The sequence below is a fragment of the Microtus ochrogaster genome, chromosome 15, assembly GCF_000317375.1.
Source record: "Microtus ochrogaster isolate Prairie Vole_2 chromosome 15, MicOch1.0, whole genome shotgun sequence".
In the NCBI taxonomy this organism is placed as follows: domain Eukaryota; kingdom Metazoa; phylum Chordata; class Mammalia; order Rodentia; family Cricetidae; genus Microtus; species Microtus ochrogaster.
In genome coordinates, this window is record NC_022017.1 from 36,489,759 (window position 1) to 36,510,945 (window position 21,187).

The window sequence follows — 21,187 nt, forward strand, 5'->3', positions numbered from 1 at the left end:
CCCTGAGGCCTACTTTGAATTACCTATTTCCTCCCACAAAATTCCACCTCCTAAGAACCCTGCCACATGTTCAAACCAGGAGGTGACCAACACATGAGCTCATGGAAGACATTTCATACCTAGACCACAGCCCTGGGGAATGGTTTGTACAAAGGCCACTTTCACTTATTTGGAAATTGGCATCTGGCATCCATAGTTGGTTCTTCCAAACGTGCCCAAACAACTTGAAAGCAGTTGGGCCACAGTGGCGCTGCACATGCATGAGGTACCTTATTAAGATTCTCATGGTTGTCAAATATCTTCTAAATATAACAAATCAAACCACCCCTTCCCCAAATCAGTAATTAGTCAACCTGGGTGCGCACAAGACTTGGAAAGCTCTCATCTCAGCTCTCAGCTGTAATCAAATTTCCTCAGACGTCTAGTTTTCCGGTTTTACCCAAGGCCTCTTGATTTATCAGCCATTTATTTTTCTCTGGAAATGGAGCCTAGTTAGAAGACTCCAGAAGAATTCAAAATTAAATTGTTTTGCTATTTTCTCTCTGTGCGGCGGCTGCAATCAAACACTATTTCCCCCGATTTCCTCATACTTCGCTTTTGAGACGAGAGACTATTCTGCCTGCTTGGTTTGTCCTCCTCTCACCCCTTCCCCAGCTGCGCACGGATACCTTCCCTCGTTAGTCGCAATTCATTCTTTAGCCTTGGCGTTTTTTTTTGCAGTTCCCAAGTTCCCACCCCCACCCCACACTGCAATTTGGAATGTGTTCCTAGAGCCGTGAGTCACCCTGAAAGAGAACAGAGAATTAGCAAGGGGAGAACTGAATGGAACAGGGTCTTCCTTTAGCCCCATCTGTTGGCCCTTGGACAGGCAAGTCCCAAGCTTGTGTTCTGAGCTTTTCTGTAGCTAGAACTTCTGTATGTGCCCTCAATGGTTATGTTTATCTGTGGCTTTGTGCTTCTCTCTAAAATAATAGAATGATTATTTTATGTGAAAAGGTGTAGAAAATGTTCATGAAATAGATATATATTATACAAACTTGTCCTTTTTAAGAAAATACAATCTGTCTTGAATTTAAAGAAAATAGATGAAACAGCATAAAATTAATGCTTTCAAGCATAACACAACTAAATATATTTTCTGAAATATTAGATGTGTTAAGAGCCATTCATTTATTATTAAATTTAGCAAAAGATGAAAGTCAGTCAAAGAAAAGTTTGAGTTGGGGCAGATTATGTCTTTTTGGAGACAGATACCTCCTTGGTCATTTTGAGTATTAAGAATTTTTATGATTTCTGTGTTTAATGCTATCATTTAAATGTTCTCTCTAGGATTGCTAACATGCCCCATAAGAGGCATTTGCTTTATTTAATTCAATTATCACTGCTAATTCTCTAAGTTAGACCAGGTAATCCTGAAAAACAGCATGGGATATTTTTTTCCGTTGCCACAGAGCCTGCCTCGTGTTCTGGGATCATAACTAGCTTTTCAGGAATGTGTGATCAGCCAGGATATCCTGGACCCTTTCTTACTTCCATATTGATTTGGTCATCTAGCCTTCTCATTCTCTCTTTTTAAACAGCTTTACTGAGGTGTAATTGATACACAAAGGAATGTACACATTTAATATGCACAACTTAATGAGTTCACTATATGCAGACACCTGTTAGCTATCAGCATAATTAACATCAAGGAAATACAAAGTTACTCTTTAAGACACTTTATGTCCTTCTCTGTGTTGTGCACAGATGTAGGTGTGTTTTAAGAACTGGTAACATAATCCATCTTCTTAACAAATTGTTAAATACAGGCACCTAATTGTGCCACACACATCCTTAAAACTCATCCACTTAATGTAATGGAAATGCTACGCTCCCATTTTTTCTTCACCTCCCAACTCTCGAAGCCCTGGTAACCATAACTGAATTTTCTGCTTCTGTGAGTTTATCTATTTAGATCCTTATAGAAGTAGTCTCAGTATCTGCCCCTTTGCACTGAATCAATCATCTTAGCAAACTGTCATGCAGGTCTTTCCGTGTTGTTGCAAGTGGCAGGATTACCTTCCTTATTTAAGGCTGAGTGACATTCGATTAGATACACATGCCACATTTTCTCGATGCATTCATCTGTGGGCAGCCACTCAAGTTTCATCTGTGTTTGGGCTGCTATGAGCATGCCCTAGAACAATCTCTACCATGTGATCCTTCCTGGTTATCTGTTGTTTTCTTTTATCTATGGCAACCAATAAAGATGTTTCCTTAGACTGCTTTGGCAAGTGCCCAGACGACATGGGAGAATGGCAGGAAGGGATATGCATGTGCGGCAGGGACTCGACCATCCAAAAGTACCAGCTCATTTGTTCAGTATCTAGGCTATGTATGGCCACAGGTTGAATGAGGCCACAGGGTTGGACTTCTTGAAGCCTATGTCTTACATCAGCCTCAGCTTCTATAGGGGTGAACACTGACCCACTGCCTATGGTTACCGAACCCTTGTACTTGTCTCAATTTCTCAGCCTCACATGATCTCCACATTCATGAGCATAGTCAACTTTTCTTTTTTAAATTGAGGGTGAGCTATGAACTAAGTACTGATTACATTTTCTGCTGCAGATGAGGTTGCTTGTTCCTCATGGAGCTTTCAGTCTAACCGCTGATGGAGGTGGGCACGAATCCAAAGGTCACATGAATTACATATTCCATAGTCGAGTTTTATAAGATATTGTAAATTATGAACTGTCTTATGAAGGCCGAGAACAGGATATTTGGATAAGAGTAAGGGCAAACAGCTAACACAACACTCCTCAGAGTGACTGGAAGAGTTCTAAAGCTCATAGCACTTTATTATTTTGGTCTGTTATCCCTTTGACAGAATTCTCCAACTTAGTATAACTGGCCTTGGGGGATGGCTGTGCATCAGTGTGTCAGACACCCGGTATTTTAAAGCATGTTCAGAGCATGCAGCCTCTATTTACAGACGACAGAAATAGCCTACACATCCCCAGTTATGATAAGCAACAGTGCCTTCAGATGTTATCAAAGAGTCCTAGGGAAGACAAATATAACATAAATAAAAACTCTTGCAATAAGGGGACCCCAAGTGTCTTAGTATTCCCAAACCCGTTCTAGTTCCAATGAGGACTCAGGAGCTCTAAGGGCTCACTGCTTAGAGTGTTTTAGCCAGGAGGCTTGTGTCCCATTCACTCTGGAGATTCATTAGTGACTCCAAATTCCTAATAGAATAGTCTTAGAAACCGAACATGACAGGAGGCTTTGAAAATATCATATTATCTAAGTCCAATGAGAACCATCTTGAGATCTTCTTCACCAAGCTCATTCTTCCATCTAGCCGTCTAGCTCACTGGGAACCTACCATATTGTCTCTTGAGATGGATGTCTTGGCTTTGCCCTCCCTTCTTTCTCATCTCCTCCCCCTGTGCCTGGCCCATTCATTATCTTCCTACTATCTTCTAGTAGAATTCCTGCGCATCCTCTAGGTTTCTGCTTCCTCTATGAAACCTTGCTGTGTTCTCCCAGGTAGACACAGACAATCTTTCTAGACTTTCCCTATATTAGGACTTGGCTCCTCTAGTTCCTTAAATAACAATCCATTCAGAATATACAATAAGTGCATCGAGGAAATAAATAGACTTTCCGTCTCTACTTCTGCGCAGCCCCTGTCTTTCCATGTTTTGCGGCAGTTTTTGAAATCCTCTGGCTTGAGAATTTCCCTGAGGTGTCACTGGAGCCTGCCTTGCTTCTGTCCTCCCATCTGGCACCTTTCTTCCTTCTTCTCATGTGTTGGGCTTTCCCTGACAGCAGTGGAACCAGAAAAAAAGCCTTTCTGATGGTTTACTAGGACTGATCAATTTCAGCTTGCTTCCCTCAAGGTTCCGAATGCATGGGAAAAAAAAAAAAAAACTGCCTTCCAGAATGCTTCTTTTTTTTCTCCCCCCCTTCTCTTCAGTTTCTGCTCCCTCTAAAATCATGTTAGGGCCATAGCTATTCCCCACCACACTTCGGTTGTGTCCTTTCTGGAGATCCTCTCACTACACATTCAGCCAGGTAAAGAGCAGGTGGCAGAGGATATCATTCATTTATTTATCAGTAATTCAGGGGAGGTTAGAGTACGTGATAAGTAATGGGGCCTAGGAAAATCTGGGGGAAGAATCAAGAAATCCTGGAGGGACAATTTCCTAGATGTCCAATTCAAAAAAAAAAAAACAACTTCCTTTTGCCAAGGAAGTATTCTGGATAATCTGTCCCATCTGGAAACATCATTTGATGACAACCCAGATCTTCCTGTCTCCACCCCGGAAGTGACCATCCCACACTTAACCACAAACTGTGCATATTATAATGCATATTAATAGTAAAAGCTCCGGTCCTTCATCTATCCCACGCCATGAGATGTTTACATTGCCCCTCATCTTCCTCAGTCATCACATCACTGTGGAAGTTGGAAACTATCTGCTTTAGAGATGAAGAAATTAGAGATCATAAAATTAAAATAAAATGACCTATGTCGCTCTTATTATAATTCATATTCCAGATTTCCTGAAGCCTAAGTCTTGGCAGTTTCCATCCAATTTTATGATGTATTTTAATCAATAAGATCTGGTTACATGCATCTCTACCCAACCAACAACGCCTTTCTTCCTGTCTCCCCCTGATTGAGCTCCCCTGCCCCTCTTCACACTAGGATTTTCACCTCCTTTGGGTCAGTGTCTGACTCTGTTTCCTTTTATCCCTCCCGTATAAATGTAAGTGTCCCAAGATATATGGACTCAGCGAACATTTTGAGTCTGTGATCGGAATATTCCACTAGTCATGGAACCAAGACTCCTATGTCTAAAGTTATTGTCTAATCAGACAATCAAAAAAATTAGGTGATATTGCAAATGAGAGAAAAACAAAATATCCATCTCCACTCCATCATCTTCCCTAAAATAAAATTAAAAAGTTTCTGCACCCCAATAAGTCTCTCCGCTGACACAATAATCAAAATCAAGCCAAATCAAACCGAATTAGAAAAAGCCCAAGTTTAATGGATACAAATGCTCCTGGATGGCTTTCTAGCCCCCTAGAGAGAAGACAGGAAAGGAACACTGGACATTTGTTCAATAGGAGGCAGTTTAAATACCCTGTGGGAGTGGTCTTGAGTATCCCTGGAGGGGTCATAGTTTGGTGAGCTTTCTCTGGGGTGGAGTCTGGATTGAGGCAACTCCCAGTGGGAGGGGGCTTAGGACGGAACTTCCATCTGAACATTCCAGACTCTTTGGATATATTGATGCAAAGGGCTGGGATGAGGCTTCCAAACAAACAAAAATAAGTTAGAACAATTTCTCCAAATACCAGGCCAGCAGGTCAAAACTGAAATCCAAGCAATGATGGCAAGAGTACTCTGGGCACCTATTACCGAGGGTTCTCCGTCTTTCACGACCACATTTGTTTTTCTTTGCCATGTGAGATGATATCTCTGTACATTTCGCAATGTGGGATTGTGAACAGCTCTCTTAGACATTCTTTGAAGGAAGCCATGCAGTTTGGATGGAGTGATGCTATATCTAGGCTTTATACTGGCTCCTGGCAGCTATCGAGGGCCAACACTGGTGGAAGAAATATTAACTCCTTGGATTAGTATAAATTTGAACTTGAAACTCACTTTCAAGAGAGTTTCAAGGAGATAGTTTTTTGCGTGGGCTTGAGCTACTGAATATATTTTTGTTCATTTTGTTTTGTTTTGTTTTGTTTTTTTCCTCATCTTTTCATGGGGGGGAACAGAGTATTTCAACCTTGCAGGGACTTGGTTTTCATTTTCTGCCTCTTTTAAGAAAAAGGAGCCTTTCTTCATGCGCTATAGCACCATTTCAACAGGAACCATTTAGTTATGACTTTCATTCAAATGCTCCTTTCCATCCCCCAATCCCTGTCAGTTTCAGCCACAGCTCTTGTTTAGGGGTGTGAGTGGCCTCGGCTTGCCTGCTGGGAATGACCTTTTCTTTTGAGTTTAAGTATGCAGCTTGAAAAGAATGTGTGTTGGATACTTGCCACCCTTTAAGCCAGCCCAGGAAACACCTGCATTCCAGGCAGGACTTCTGCCTGCTCTTTGCAAATGTCTGTGTCTCCAAGTCAGAGTGTACTGCATTGTCTCAAGTTCTCACTTACAGACAGGGGAGTGAAACTAAGCTTTGGGTAGATATCACACAGACAATCAAAGCCGGAGCCTTGAGAATTCTTAGGACATTCATTCCAGATGAATCAAATCAGTGGATTCTGGTGGGTCAAGGGGAGGCACTACCTATATAGTTGAAAGTCATCCTTACTTACTGATTTTATTCTTTCCAGCAACGTTCTAACTTGGAAGGTTTGGGGTCTTTTAACCTTAGATTCAGCTCAAGAGTCAGCAACCAAGTGACCCATGTTGAGGATACCAGATGTTCCTAGGAGTTATCTTAGCATGTTTCAACTTTTAGTGTTACAGGATTTGAGATTAAACTTGACCATTCTTTGGGAGGCATTGGTAATCTAGTTCCAGAGTTAGTAAAATGTATTTATGAATGACCCACTATAAGAGAGCACATGTGTGTTTTATAAACTATTTGCACCAAGTATTCTCTGTGAATGATAAAACAAAGCATGTATTTGCTATTCAATATTTCATTCAGTGTTTCCATGTGTTTTATAGACAGTGGATTCCCATAGCGACACCTATCACAATATATTCTGCCACTTACTTCCTACCTGAATATAAACCTCATGAAACAAATGGTGACATGTGTCTAATTGACTATTGCTTCTCAACAGCATGGTCTGATATACAGTCACATTCAATAAATGCCAAATAAGTGAAACGCAAATTGGAAGGAGGAATTATCTTTGTTATGAAATTTAATGTTGTAAAGACGTGATGCTCAATTGCTCACACGTATACTTCAAAAAAAAATCCATTCACCATCTAACATCACATGGAGGCTGAGGGTGAGATAACACATCTCTTTGCCTACATGGGTATTAGAATACCATTTCATTATTTCTTCCAGGGCCACCTGGATTTTTACTATATATATATCATACTGTATGTTATTTTACCTAGTTGAAATACCACATGAATGTGTACATGGTGACACCCTTACTAAGGCACAATTCATCACTCCCCTTCATCTATAAATGGATCCCCTACCCTTGGGAAGTCAGTGTGTTCTGTGATCTGTCCTCTATCTTGTTGTAAGATTATATTTTCCGAAATTCTATGGGGTCATGTTATTGCCACCGCTATAGTTGTCTTCCTTCACAAAACTCTCATCCCTCTTATTTTTGCTTAGCATTCTGAAGATAAGTCTTTTAGACCCCAAAGGATAGGGACATATTAAAATACCATCTTATCCAGAAAGGCTCCTCCTCCTCTCCCCCACTAGTGCAGTAGACACTGATTGTTGGGAACTGTACATAGGTCAGCTTTGTTGATCAATTTCTACTGTCAACTTGACACAACCTAGGATTTGTCTAGATCAGGTTGTCCTGTGGGCAAGTCTATGGGCAATTATCTTGTTTATTAATTGATTCAGCCCACTGTGAGATGCACCAATTCCTAGGCTGGCACCCCGGACAGTGTAAGAATAAAAAAAGCTATCTGAGCAGAAACAAGCAGTTGGTATGAGTGGACTTCTTTCTTCTAAATATTGCTGGAGGTGGGGGTGCTCCGTGACTAGCTGCTTGAGTTATTTCCTTAACTTACTTGAAATGATGGTCTGTAACCTGGAACTATAAGCCAAATAAAATTTTTTCACCTAAATTGCTTTAGGTCAGGGTGTTTCATCATAACAAGAGAAATAACACTACAATAGCATCATTGGATACACACACACACACACACACACACACACACACACACACACACACGAAGAAAGAGAGTGGGAGGGGGGGAGAGAGGGAGAGAGGGAGAGATTAACTCTTTTGCTTTCCCAGGAAGTGATCTGGACTGTTCTTCCCTGAGTGATGGATGGGAGTCTCAGAAGCCAATCACAGACACTTCAGAAGCCTCCTCTTCTGGCCACATCCTGTCTCAGCATCTCAAAGAAAGCTCCGAGAATTCCACTCTTCAGCCTCAGATGAGAACATCAGCACATTTCCAAAAGAACATTTCAGTGCATTCAAGTGAGTCCTTTTAATCTTTGCCACACCCAAAGAATTCTTTCTTCTTGCCATCTGAGAACGAGTTAACAGTGACTAATATTTGCTAAGGAACTGGTATCAACCTGCTTGAGGAAGGGGCAGCCTAGGCTCCTGGTGGTGTGCAGATGGTCCAGAGGAAGTGCCTGCCTTTGAGTGTAGTCATGAAGTCCTCAGCAGCCCTGACTTAAAGTGTCTTCTTTTTCAATACAAAGCTGTGAAGGAGCACAGGTCTCGATTATTTGTGCCTTGATTTTTGAGCTGTGTGCTTGGCATACTCAAAAAGAGAAACATTGAAGAGAAGAAAAACACACCTTTTAGTGCTAGGACCCCAGGAAGGAAAATGGTTTTCAGCTCTTGGTATATCCTTATGTGAGTAATGAAAGAAGCTCACCGGTGTGCTGCCGACTCTAGTTTTGCACATTAATGACATTTTCATGCAGTCTCATCCAGGGAAAAAGAGCTGGGCTGGTTCTGCTGAGTCGGCCTCCACTCATAATTTACAGCTCTTCGAGCCACCATAGGGAAGAAAATGTGCTAGGCTCTGAAAAGTTTTTGCACACCAATACGCCTCTTTGCCAATGCAATAATCCAAATCAGATCAAATGAAACAAAATTAGGAAAAGCCCAGGTTTAATGGATGCCAATGTTCCTGGGTGGCCTTCCAGCACCCAAAAGAGGAGGTGGGGAAGGAAGACAGAAAAACCATGTGTTTGTTCTCTGGGGTACAATTTAAATACCCTGTGGGAGTGGTCTTGAGCATCTCTGGGGAGGGGGTCATCTTTGGCGGACATTTTTGGAGGTAGAGTTTGAACTGAGGCAACTCCCAGGGGAGGGGGCTTGGGATGGAACTTTCATCTGAACATTCCTGACTCTTTGAATATATGGATGCCAGGGGCTGTGGTGTGGCATTAACCTAAACAGGCTCTGCAAGCAGGTTGCCAAACTCTTAACATTTAATCCTGCATCTGTGCCGAGAGATAGTCCTACTTCTTACTTTGCAGTGTCTAAAATGGCCCAAATGATTTAATGTGTCTTGTCCACACGAATACCGAACAGATTTGAGGTTATTACTGCAGAGATCGAGTGAACATAGTGAACATCTTTATTTACCTTGATAAACCACAAATGAATAGTGTCCCACTGAGCATCCCTCCAAAGACTCACTCATGCCCTGTGCTTTATATTCCCACTGCATCTGTTCAGGAAGTGCTCAAGGTTCTCTAAGTTCCACGTGCAGCAGTTTCAATAACAGAAAAGCTAGCTTTGAGTTCCTGGTTAAGTGCCAGGCTACTGAGACTCAGCAGCCACCTCTTCCAGGGAGTCTAACCCTTACAATTCTGCTTCCCCAAACTCCTCTTTATCATGCCCATGAGCTGCACCACTATTGCATGCTTGTCTGTATTTATCATCCCCATGAGCTGCACCACTATTGCATGCTTGTCTGTATTTCTCCTCATTCTCTGATCCCTAACTAAGGTGCCTGGGCAGAACAAGTTCTCCCTGATTGTGGTGAAGCAATTTCTAAGTGTATCTGTTTATTGTGAAGACTAACATTCTACAGATGGAGTAAGCCTTTGTATTCATGGCCAAGGATGTGACCTTGACAAATGCATGCTCTTGTTGTATCTGGGGTGTCTGTTGTACCTGCTGTACCTGGATGGCCCCTGTTCTTCATCAAAGCCCACTCTAAATGGGACTACCTCTGATGGACCCTCTTTGAATCTTTCTGGTTTGTGGATGAAATAAACTATTTTTCCTATGATTCCAGGGCACTTTGCATGTATTGCTTCACTGAAATATTTATTGCTTGACTCTGACTTTCTTGGCCATCTCCATCATTTCTGCTCTGTATGTGTAGGACCCGAGTGAGCATTCTGTTCCAGGTGGTACAGAAGACGTTTAGAACACTGGCCTGCATCATTATTTGTATTAGTCATGGCTTTTGAGTTCCAGGTCTAAGTTACAGAGGTAGGATGTACTGTCTCCTGCAAGTGCTAATTCCTAGCAGAGACTCGTTTACCAGTCTTTGCCTCCTGCCCTCTCTCCTGTGTTGGTGTTGTTCCTCAGAGCCCATCTTCCCATGATGGCTCCTTGTGATTCTGCAAACACATACCTTTCAGATTTCTAATCTGTCAGGAGAGATTTCATTCATTTATAGTTATGATATGAGACCTGAAATTGCTACATCAGTTCTGGGAGGATTCCATTTTCATGACAAAAGCAGTCACTTTCTTGATGAGTATGTGAGGTTCCAGAAGTCTTTGAATGTGTCAGATGCTGGGATAAACAAAATAAACCAGCTGTTCCCTCTAGCAGTAAAATGTGATTCCCCACCAAGAATATGGCATTGCCTTCAAAACCAGGAGGTAGATGGTGTGTAGGGGCAGATATTTTTCCAGTGGGGAATAGAAAAATGAAACAAAAAAAACTTAAATGTGAAAAGATGTTAAAGTAAATAGAAGGTGGTAAAATGGGAGGACAGAGAAAGCATCTACAGGTTGGGAGAAGTTGGAGGAATCAAGGCCAGATTCCTGATAAGATAAGTCAAAATAGGTACCAAGTCAATCACTACTGAAGGAGCAATGAACATCAGGTCCAAAGTCACACAACTGATTTCTTTATCAAATTCAAAGATATACCCACGCACCCTTCTGTGTACACAGCCAGTGATCTTTTTTGTGTCTCAAGCTGGATTTATTTTCCTAATTGCCCATGAAATCTGGATAGATAGAGGATTCAAATACGCTTTAGATGGATGGTTGACATTCCACTGAACCCGCAATAATTTATTTAATTCACACAGTATACATAAATCCTCCACACTTTGAGTGACATAATTTACTACTGCTCCAGTTTGAATTGCCAGACTTCAGGATTCCACTCGCACCAGGGGCTCAGTGAGATTTATAGCTAACTCTACCCGATATTCAGCATAAATCACAAAAATAAAAACACTCACAGTAAAACAACTTCTGAGTTTTAAACAACTATTGTAAAATTAAACCCCTTGAAGCCTTTGGGGGAAATTAAATTGAAATCTATTCATAGATATTTTTTAAAGTCCTCATGTGGTGGTAATCTAACTCAGGCTCTGATTTCTTACAGGTGTTAGTCTGAGACTCAAGATCATGATTGTCATGGTTCTTGTGGCTGTAACTGCTGGAAGCTTTCTACTTCTTTCTACCATGATTTGACAATGTTGAAATAGTTCAGAGCTTTCAGAGTTTTGAAAGGACTATTTCATAATACATATTTTTTTTTGTCTCTTTAGTCTTTAGAGGTTTCCAGCATGTGAAGTTGCAATTGTCTTTCTATGCCTCTTTTCAGACAAAACATTATGTCCTGTCTAGATGTGGTCTTTAAATCTTGGTGCTGGCGGCTCATAGCTGTCTGACCTTGGACTATTGCATCATGTCTCTCAGTCTTGGTCTACTCATCCACATGCTTCCTACTTTGCATGGTTTGGGGCTGATGAAGTAAGCTAACGTATGAAAAGTATTTGAGAATAACAAAGCGCTCTGTAAACTGTAGGCGGTTTTATTATGGTTGTGGCTGGCACAGTCATAATCATCATCACATTTTAAGAGTTCTGACTTTAGCATAAGCTCTACAAAGGCTTCCTCCAATATCAAAGCAAACAGCAAGGCAGGGAGATTTAGAACATAGACTCTTGTTATAAAAGAATTTTTTTTCATTGACTGTGGAATTTTCTAATCAATGGATTCATATAATATGACGTAATTTTTAAGAAAAGGTCTTTCAGATTTATGAGTATATGTACATATCTGCATGAGCTTATAAGTACCATGTCTGTGCAGGAGTCAACAGAGGCCAGAAGAAGGCATAAGATCCCCTGGAACTGGAGATGTGAGCTACCCACCATATAGGTACTAGGCGTGCTCTTAAACACTGAGTCATCATTCCACCTTGTTACTGATGGTCAATTGTTTAAACTGGCATACATTTTAAAAACTATGAAGCAACGTTGGCAGGAATTTGTTCTTCAGAGATATTTAATCAGAAATATATGACTCATTTCTTTTTCTTTCCTGCAGAAGCTGGTCTGATGCATAAGATCTCCTTTCAAGCAATCCTGCTCACAGTGTGCTTAATCATCTCTGCATGTGCAAGGTAATTCTAGTTTTGCTTTCTTGCATTAACAATTCGTAAGCAATGGGGAGCTGTAATTGGTAGATGATTTCCTTCCCCCCTTTTACAAACCATTTTAGGCAGCTCAATAGCTAAAACTTGTTCATTTATCTGCCATGATAGTACCTTTTTTTTCTTTACATAGCCCCTCCATCCTCTACAGTACATAAAGAAGCCAGTGTACCTTGCTTAGAAATGGATTTTACCATGTGCTATCTTCTGTTTAAGCGGTGGTGGCAAGGGTAGTTACAATCTACATTCCCATTCCAATGCATTCCAGAACACTTGAAATCCCCACTGAGTCTGCACTTCTCCTATTGTAGTTTGTATCCTAAAATACTGAAGAATCAAAAGATGTTCTCTAAAGAGTAACAATACTTATTTGGAACTAACAGATTGCTGCTTGGAAACACATAGGCAGCCATGGGTAGATTCAGAGGCTAAAAGAAGGTGCTGTTTATAAAGGGAGAAATAAAGGTTTGAAATGACAATGCTTGACCACAATGACTGAGAAAAAGAATGATGTATTGAGATTGAAAGGAAGTTGTTGGGCAAATGTCCCTATAGAAGTACTTGGATGTAAGGTTGCATTGGGCTCGGAGAAAGTTTTGGGCCTGGGTGGAGTCTTTTGGAATAGTCACTGTCAGGCAATTATGTTATTAATTTTTCATGTCTTGAGTTCAATACCTGGAACCCACACTGGAACAAGAAAACCAGCTTCTGAAACTTACCCCATTACACACATGCACCATGAAAACATATGCACATGCACACACATAAATCTTACAATTAGGTTGCATGCACACACAAAATAGGTAAAATTTAAAGTATTTCTTATAGAATATGGACAATCCAGAAGGGCCACCGATGTATTGTCCTTACTTCCATATCCTCAATGACAATAGTTCATTGATACTTTTGTTTGACTGGATGAGATGAAAAGAACAGTGAAGCCCTGAAAGCTCCACAGTCTTTGGACTCTGGTGGGAAAATGCTACACACTCTGAATTCCTGCATCCTGAGGGTCAAATGTCTCTGTATGGCTCAGGAAGGTTGATTTTTATAATACCAACTCCTAGATCCTCTCATCTGAGATATGAATTTAGTCCTGTTGAGAGTTGGTATTTTAAAACAAGCCTCCCACTTAATTATGAGGTTTGAGAAAGATTTTAGATCACAATGGGACCCAAAGAACAAAAGGAGGATGCTCTCTGGCTAAAAATGGATTGTAACATTCTTCATTGCATAGCCCAAGCTGGAAACTGATAATGTGAGTTAGGACAATAATGACTGGAAGAAATTATGCAGAGCAATCACAATCAGCATTCTTTTAACTAAGTATGCTCCAAACTTCCAAGTTGGTCAGGAAACCCCATTAGACAGGGCTGTCAGTGAAACATTCCTCATGACTTAACCTATGTGAATGCATTCAGCCTTGAGAAGTAGAGCTTAACTCTATGTTACCTTTGTGTGAACTGTGTTTAGAAACTGATTTCCAAAGGGTAGCTAAAGGAAGAGAGGAGAAATGGTGTCTGTGGAGTATGGGGACAAGAGCTGGTTGGCACCACCTCTGGTGACCAAGGTCAACATCAATGAGATGAGACTGATTATTGCATGTGCCCTTGACAGTGACAGGGGGCAGTAAGAGTGGAGCTTTACCTCAATGCCCCAAACCTTGGTCCAGGCATGAGAAAAATGAAGAAAAAAATCTAAAAGAAGGAACTTCAGCACATTAGAAGTCCTTCTCCAAGCCAGCAAGGCCATCAGGACCATGTTGACATATCCCAGAGGAGCCTAAGGAGCCATGACGACAAAATGTAGTGGGGTTCCTGGATGGGATCCCGGAACGAAAAAAAGGCCATTGGGTGAAAACTGGTAAACCCAAATTGAAATATCAACTCATATCTGTATAGACACAAGGACTTTTTTAAATGGGCTTCACCAAATTCATTCTTTGACAATTTCATACACGTGTATAACACATTCTGATAATACTCATCCCTTCACCCTCTCTATCATCTTCTCACTTTACAGAATTTTAATTTGTACTCTGGGATTATAATTCAGCACTATGGTTTGGTCACCTACAAAATTTTCTTGCTCAATACTTCTATCAGGAACTCTTGCAATCATACAGATTGGCTACTATGGCCCTTTTCTATACCTTTATAGTTTAGATTTACTTGTGTGTGTGTGTGTGTGTGTGTGTGTGTGTGTGTGTGTGTGTGTGTTTCCTATAACCCAGGATGCTCTTTAATTCTCTATGCAGCTGTACTTTTCCACCTCTTGGCTCTATCACCCAAGTGCTAGAATTACAGGCATGTACTACCACACCTGGCTTTTGCTTTTTGTAGAAAAAGCCATTTAATAGCAATTCAAATCAACCACCATGTATAAAATGTACACATTTTAATTGAAATAATAACAGTATAGCAATGAGGAATAAAAATATGAAGACATAGTCCAGTGAGAATACACCACCATATGCTGACAGTGACAGTGAGTTACTATCATCTGTAAGTTGACTCCTGATTTAAAAGAATGTACGTGTCCCTTTAAACTGATGAGATAAGGCTTGTGTGTAAAACTGACATTCACTTGGCCAGCTCAACCAAATATCCTTAGTCACATTGGGTTTATATTCTCCTCCTGCTTTTATTCTAATTTCCCAATCAGTAAGTCTTATTTCTGCCTCAAAATATATTATGAATCATCATTCCTTAGTACTTCCATTAGTCCTTATATTTTTTTTTTTAGAAAACAATTAAGTAACAAATAATTCAGACTCATCTTGTATCTGCCCTAGCTTTAGTGATTTCTCTGAAATCCGCAGAATAGGTCAGGGCGCCAAGTGTACTCATTGGTATTAAAACGTCATTGCTTCTAGGCCATGTACAGACAGAAATGAAGGATATTTGTGCGTATATAATACCCTTGACACACACATGTGTGGAAATTATGTATATATAAACACATATAATAACCCAAATGTGTTTATATTAATATATCTAATCCTGACCCAATATCATACGATTCAGTCCAGGTTTTCCTGTCACCTTAGTTGTCCACAGGTTTCCATCCTGGCAGTCATGAAACTGATTTTCACTACTTTGCACTGAATTGATTCAGTCTTACTGTATATGTGCAGGAGTTTTTGAATTAGTAACTCGTACCTGCTTAAGAGGCAGTCTTACTGATACAAACACAATGGTTCTGCTTAATCCCTCCCATCTCTGGTCTTAGAGTTCCAGTTTCAACTCCATTTCCTGAATTTATCTTGCCTTCTTCCAAGTGAGGCTACATCATCCATTTGTAACACAGTTATTTTCTTTTGTCAACATCTTATCCTCATGGTTTCCAATATCCTGATTGAATTTTTGTTTTTTTTAGTTCTAACACACTGATAGTCAGTAACTTGAATGGCTCTCCTCAATAAATAGGTCATCCAGACAAAAACTAAACAGATAAACACTTGAATTAAATAATGCCATAATCCAAATTTACCTGACATCTACAGACTATTCCACCCAAACACTAACGAGCGTACCTTCTTCTCAGCAGCTCATGGGACTTTCTCCAAATCTGACCACATATTGGTGCACAAAGGAAGTGCAAACAGCATTTTAAAAATTGAAATAATACCCTGCATTCTATCTTACCAAAACCAATTAAAGATGGTTAGCAAGAACAATAGAATTAGCAGAACGTATGCAAACCCATGGAAACTGAACAAACGACTTATTATTAAATAAAAACTGGGTCAAGCAGATGCCAAGAGTGAAATTAAAACATTCTATAGTTGAATAAAAGTGAAAATAACAGAATGAAGGCAGTATTAAGATGCAAGTTCACAATACTAAGTGCTTATATAAAAAATTGTAGTGAACTAATATTAACAACTTAATGACACATCTGAAAGCTGGAAGAAATGATGCTCTAAAAGAGTAGACAGGAGGAAATAAACTTAGGGCTGAAGTTCAATGGAGTAGAAGCAACAATAACACAAATACAAATAATCAATAAAGCAAAGAGTGGGTTCTTTGAGAAAAATCACCAAGATTGATAAATCTTTAGCCAAATTAGCCAAAAGACAGATAGAGAAGATCCAAGTTAAGAAAATTAAAGAGAAAATGGAAAGCATTACAACAGACACTGCAGAAATTCAAAGAATCATAAGGACATACTTTAAAAAAAAAATCTGTATTCCACCAAACTAGAAAGCCTCAACAAATTGGATGAATTTCTTGATCTATCTGACCAACAATATTTAAATCAAGATAAAATGTACAATTTAAACAGACCCATAACCCTTAATGAAATAGAAGCAGTAATTAAAATCTCCAAACCAAAGTAAAGCCAGTACCAGATGGATTCAGTGCAAAATTCTGTCAGACCTTCAAAGAAAATTAATGCTGATAGTCCTCAAATTTTATATGAAATAGACACCGAAGGAACAGTTCTAATTTTGTATACAAACCACTATCACCCTGATGCCAAAACCACACAAAGATCCAACAACAATAAAATAAATTGTTGTTTGTATAAAATATTTTTATAAGATATTCCTTCTGAACATAGATGCAAATATTCTCAAAAATACTGAATTTTTATTAGCAAAAATTAAGTTTTTTCTGTTCCCTAGCTCTATGAGATTTTTCTCATGTAAATAATTAATATGTAAAACCATCCACTTCCTTAACATGTGTTCCTAATAGCAACAATAAATGTGACATTATGACCTTTCACTTTTTTTTTTTTTGTTCAACAGTGTCCCACTGTGTAGGTGTATGTCAAATTTTTTACGTAATCACCGGTCAAAAGTATCTTGCTGGCTTCAATTTTTAAAATTTTTTAATAAAATCTATACAAAGAAGAAAGGCTTGATTGAGCTGGATATGAACCAATGAATGAAAATGTAGGATAATATAACAAGTCTGTCTTTAATTTTGAAGAAGTGCCAAACTATTCCAAAATATTTTCACCATTTTTCTTCCCATAAACAATGATGGCTCTCATCCTGTCACTTGTTTTGGCCATTTAGAGGCTTAACTGTTCTGTTAAATGCTCAATTATTGCTCAGCATTGCAGTTAGAGCTATGCTGGTAAATTAGCTTGCATTGTCTAATGACAAATGATGTTTACATGCTGATCTTCATATACATGGCATCTTGGCTGACATATGATGTGTGTTCACATTTTCTACCCATTTGGAAGGTTGTTTGTTTTCTGGTTGTTGAGTTTTATTTTTAAATTATCATACAAAGTAATAATTTCATTATGGTATTTCATATATATGCCATTATACTTTGTTATTATTCAGACCCTCTTATGTATTCTGGACAGGACCCTTTGGTAGATTTGTGATTTGCAGATATTTTCTACTGAATTTGCATTGTCTTTTCATCCTCTTGACACTGTTCTTCCTGGAGAAAAGCTTTTGCTCTTTAATCTTCAGAAAGTTCAATTATTCAAGTTTTTTCTTTCAATAGACTCTGCACTTTATACTGTACTTAACAATTCATTGCCAAACACAAGGTCATACAGTTTCCATCTTTGATTTCTTTTGGAAGTATTATACTTCATGGTTTATAATGTCTCTGATTCATTTTACTTTAAATGTTATGTGAGGTAAGATATATGCTTGAGGGTTCATTCTCATGCTTTCAAATGTTCAATTCTTTCAAGACCTTTTGTTAAAAGTACTTTCTTTCCATTGAATGGCTTTTACATTTCTGTTAGAAATCAATCTACAGGATGACAGAGAAGGCTCACCAGTTAAGAACGAATGCTCTTCCAAGGCAGTGACCTCCACAGGAACAGGTACAAGGGAGCGAAGGCTGAGGGAGCAGGCCCAACCCAGAGACCTCTTCAGGACTGGGCCCAAACCAAGGACCTCTGTGGGAGCAGGCCCAAGCCAGGGACATCTGTGGGAATAGACCTGAGACAGTGACCTCCTTCAGAGCAGGCCCAAGGCAGCGACCTCAGCAGAAGCAGCCCCAAGCAAGCAACCTCTGTAGGAGCAGGCCCAAATGACCCCAGGGATTTCAGAGTGATCCTCAGGATCTCTGAACAACCTCCAGGAACACCATGTGACCTCCTGGGTGACTGGAACTGTGACCCTGATTGCACCATGAGGAGCAACCATCTGAGCCTTGGATCAATTGGCACCTGGAAGATTGATCACCAGAAACACAGCCCCAACTACACTAATCAGAGGAAAATATCGGTAAACAAGATAAGAACATACTCAACACCACAAAGAGCAACACAACACCAACTAAAACTAGTGGCCCTACAACAACAAGACTTAAACACCCAAATACAGACGAAGCAGAAGAAAGCGACCTAAAAACTAACTTTAGGAGACTGATTGAGGCCCTTAAAGAGGAAATGAAAAATTCCCTCAAAAAATGGAGGAAAAGACAAACAAAAGATTGGAAGAAATCAACAAATTCCTTAAAGAAATCAAGTAAAAACAATGAAACAGATGAAAGGAATGATTCAAGACTTGAAAACCAAAATAGAAACAATAAAGAAAACATAAACTGAGGGAATTATAGAAATGGAAATTGTGAGAAGATGATCAGGAGCCACAAATGCAAGCATAAACCAGAGAATACAAGAGAAGGAAGAGAGAATCTCAAGCACTGAAGATACAATAGAGGAAATAGACTCAATGGTCAAAGAAAACATTAAAGGAACTAATGGAGGCATTACAATCCCTGACTTTTAACTCTACTACAGAGCTACAGTACTAAAAACAGCCTGGGGCTGGCATAACAACAGACAGGAGGACCGATGGAACTGAATAAAAGCCCCAGACATCAATCCACACATCTACAAACACCTAATATTTGAAAAAGAAGCAAAAAATATAAAATAGAAAAAAAGCATATTAAACAAATAGTACTGGCATAACTGGCTATCAACATGTAGGAAAGTGAAAATAGATCTATATCTATTGCCAGGCACAAAACTCAAGTCCAAATGGATTAAAGACCTCAACATAAAACCAACCATGCTGAACCTCATAAAAGAGAAAGAGGGGAGTACATTTGAACACACTGGAACAGGAGACCACTTCCTAAATATAGCTCCAGTAGCACAGACACTTAGAGAAACAATAAATGGGACCTCCTGAAACTGAAGGAAAACCTTCTGTACAGTGAAGGACACAGTCAACAAGACAAAACGGCAGCCTACATGATGGGAAAAGATCTTCACCAACCCCATATCCGAAAGACGACTGATCTCCAAAATATACAATAAACTCAAGAAACTTGACATCAAAAGAACAAATAACCCAACAAAAAAAGTGGGGTACAGACCTCGACAGAGAACTCTCAACAGATGAATCTCAAATGCCTGAAAGACACTTAAGGAAATGCTCAACATCCTTAGACATCAGAAAAATGCAAATCAAAACAACTCTGAGATTCCATCTTATACCTCTGAGAATGGCCAAGATCAAAAACACTGATGACAACCTATGTTGGAGAGGATGTAGGGTAAAGGGAACACTCCTGCATTGCTGGTGGGAATGCAAGCTGGTACAGCCCCTTTGGATATCAGTATGGTGATTTCTCAGAAAATTAGGAAACAACCTTCCTCAAGACCCAGCAATACCACTTTTGGGTATATACCCAAATGATGCTCAATTGTACCACAAGGACATGTGCTTAACTACATTCCTAGCAGCATTGTTTGTCATAGCCAGAACCTGGAAACAACCTAGATGCCTCTTGACTGAAGAATGGATAAGAAAAATATAGTACATTTACACAATGAAGTACTACACAGCAGAAAAAAAGTAATGACATCTTGAAATTTGAGGGCAAATAGATGTATCTAGAAAACATCATATTGAGTGATGTAACCCAGACCCAGAAAGACAAATATCATATGTACTTTAAAAATAAAGCAAAGAAAAACCAGCCTACAATTCCCAATCCCAGAAAACCTAGACAACAAAGAGGACCCTAAGAGAGACCTACATGGATCTAATGTACATGGGAAGCAGTAAAAGACAAGATCTCCTGAGTAAATTGGGAACATGGGGACCATGGCTGGGGGTAGAAGGAGAGGGGAGAGGAAAGGAGGGGATGGAGAAAAATATATAGCTCAATAAAAACAATAAAAAATTTAAAAAATGAAGCAAATTGAAAGAGAGAGAGCAAAGTTTAGAAATAGGTCAATTCTAAACTCTCAATACCTTCCCACATGACCTTCGTAAACAGTGTCACCTACTGGAGAACAAGTTGAGATAAATGTGGCAATGGGAAATATTCCTCACTCCAGAGCACAGCAATAGATTTTGGAAAGCTGTTCACCATTACTTTTGATCATTCTTTCTGGAGTGTTTTCCTTCTTCTCTGTCAAGGAGGACATCAATTCTGCATGTTAGAGAGACTGGGATTGTCTTCGAGCTCTTAGCTGCTCTGTTCTTTTCCTCAGTTTTTGTGTAATGTCTTCACTGGAAGAATTTCTACTGCCCTAGTTTGTTCAGTGAGGTTTCTTTCTACTGTGTCTACTTTGCCAATAAATCTATTAAGAGAAAAAAAAGAAAAAAAGCTCTTACAGCAGTCCCAAGTTCAGGTTCCAAACCCCTCATTGGGTGGGTTTCAGCTACAGGGTGATCTCATACCTCTGACATCCACCTTTGAGGGCTCTGCGCTCACAGGAACACACTGTCCCTCCTGCATGCATAGAAACACACATAATCAAAACCAAAAATAAGTACTTTTTTAAAAAAAAATCCATTTAGTGTATCGATGTGTTTTTAGTTCAGGGTTCTTTGTCTCTTTTGTCACCCTGTCTGTCCTTTTGCTAAAACATACTATTTTTATTCTGCATCTATACAGTCAAT

At 39.6% G+C, this 21,187-nt stretch overlaps 1 protein-coding gene across 2 annotated transcripts in view; it reads left to right on the plus strand.

The window, feature by feature from the left end:
- Tmem71 (transmembrane protein 71) overlaps nucleotides 1-21,187 on the plus strand; it is a 33,312-nt gene that overhangs the window by 11,040 nt on the left and 1,085 nt on the right. For both annotated transcript variants that reach the window (XM_026782408.1, XM_005354540.1), the window contains exons 5-6: nucleotides 7,966-8,154; nucleotides 12,228-12,303. In XM_026782408.1, the coding sequence (XP_026638209.1) occupies nucleotides 7,966-8,154; nucleotides 12,228-12,303 (265 nt within the window). The remainder of the gene's footprint in view (nucleotides 1-7,965; nucleotides 8,155-12,227; nucleotides 12,304-21,187) is intronic.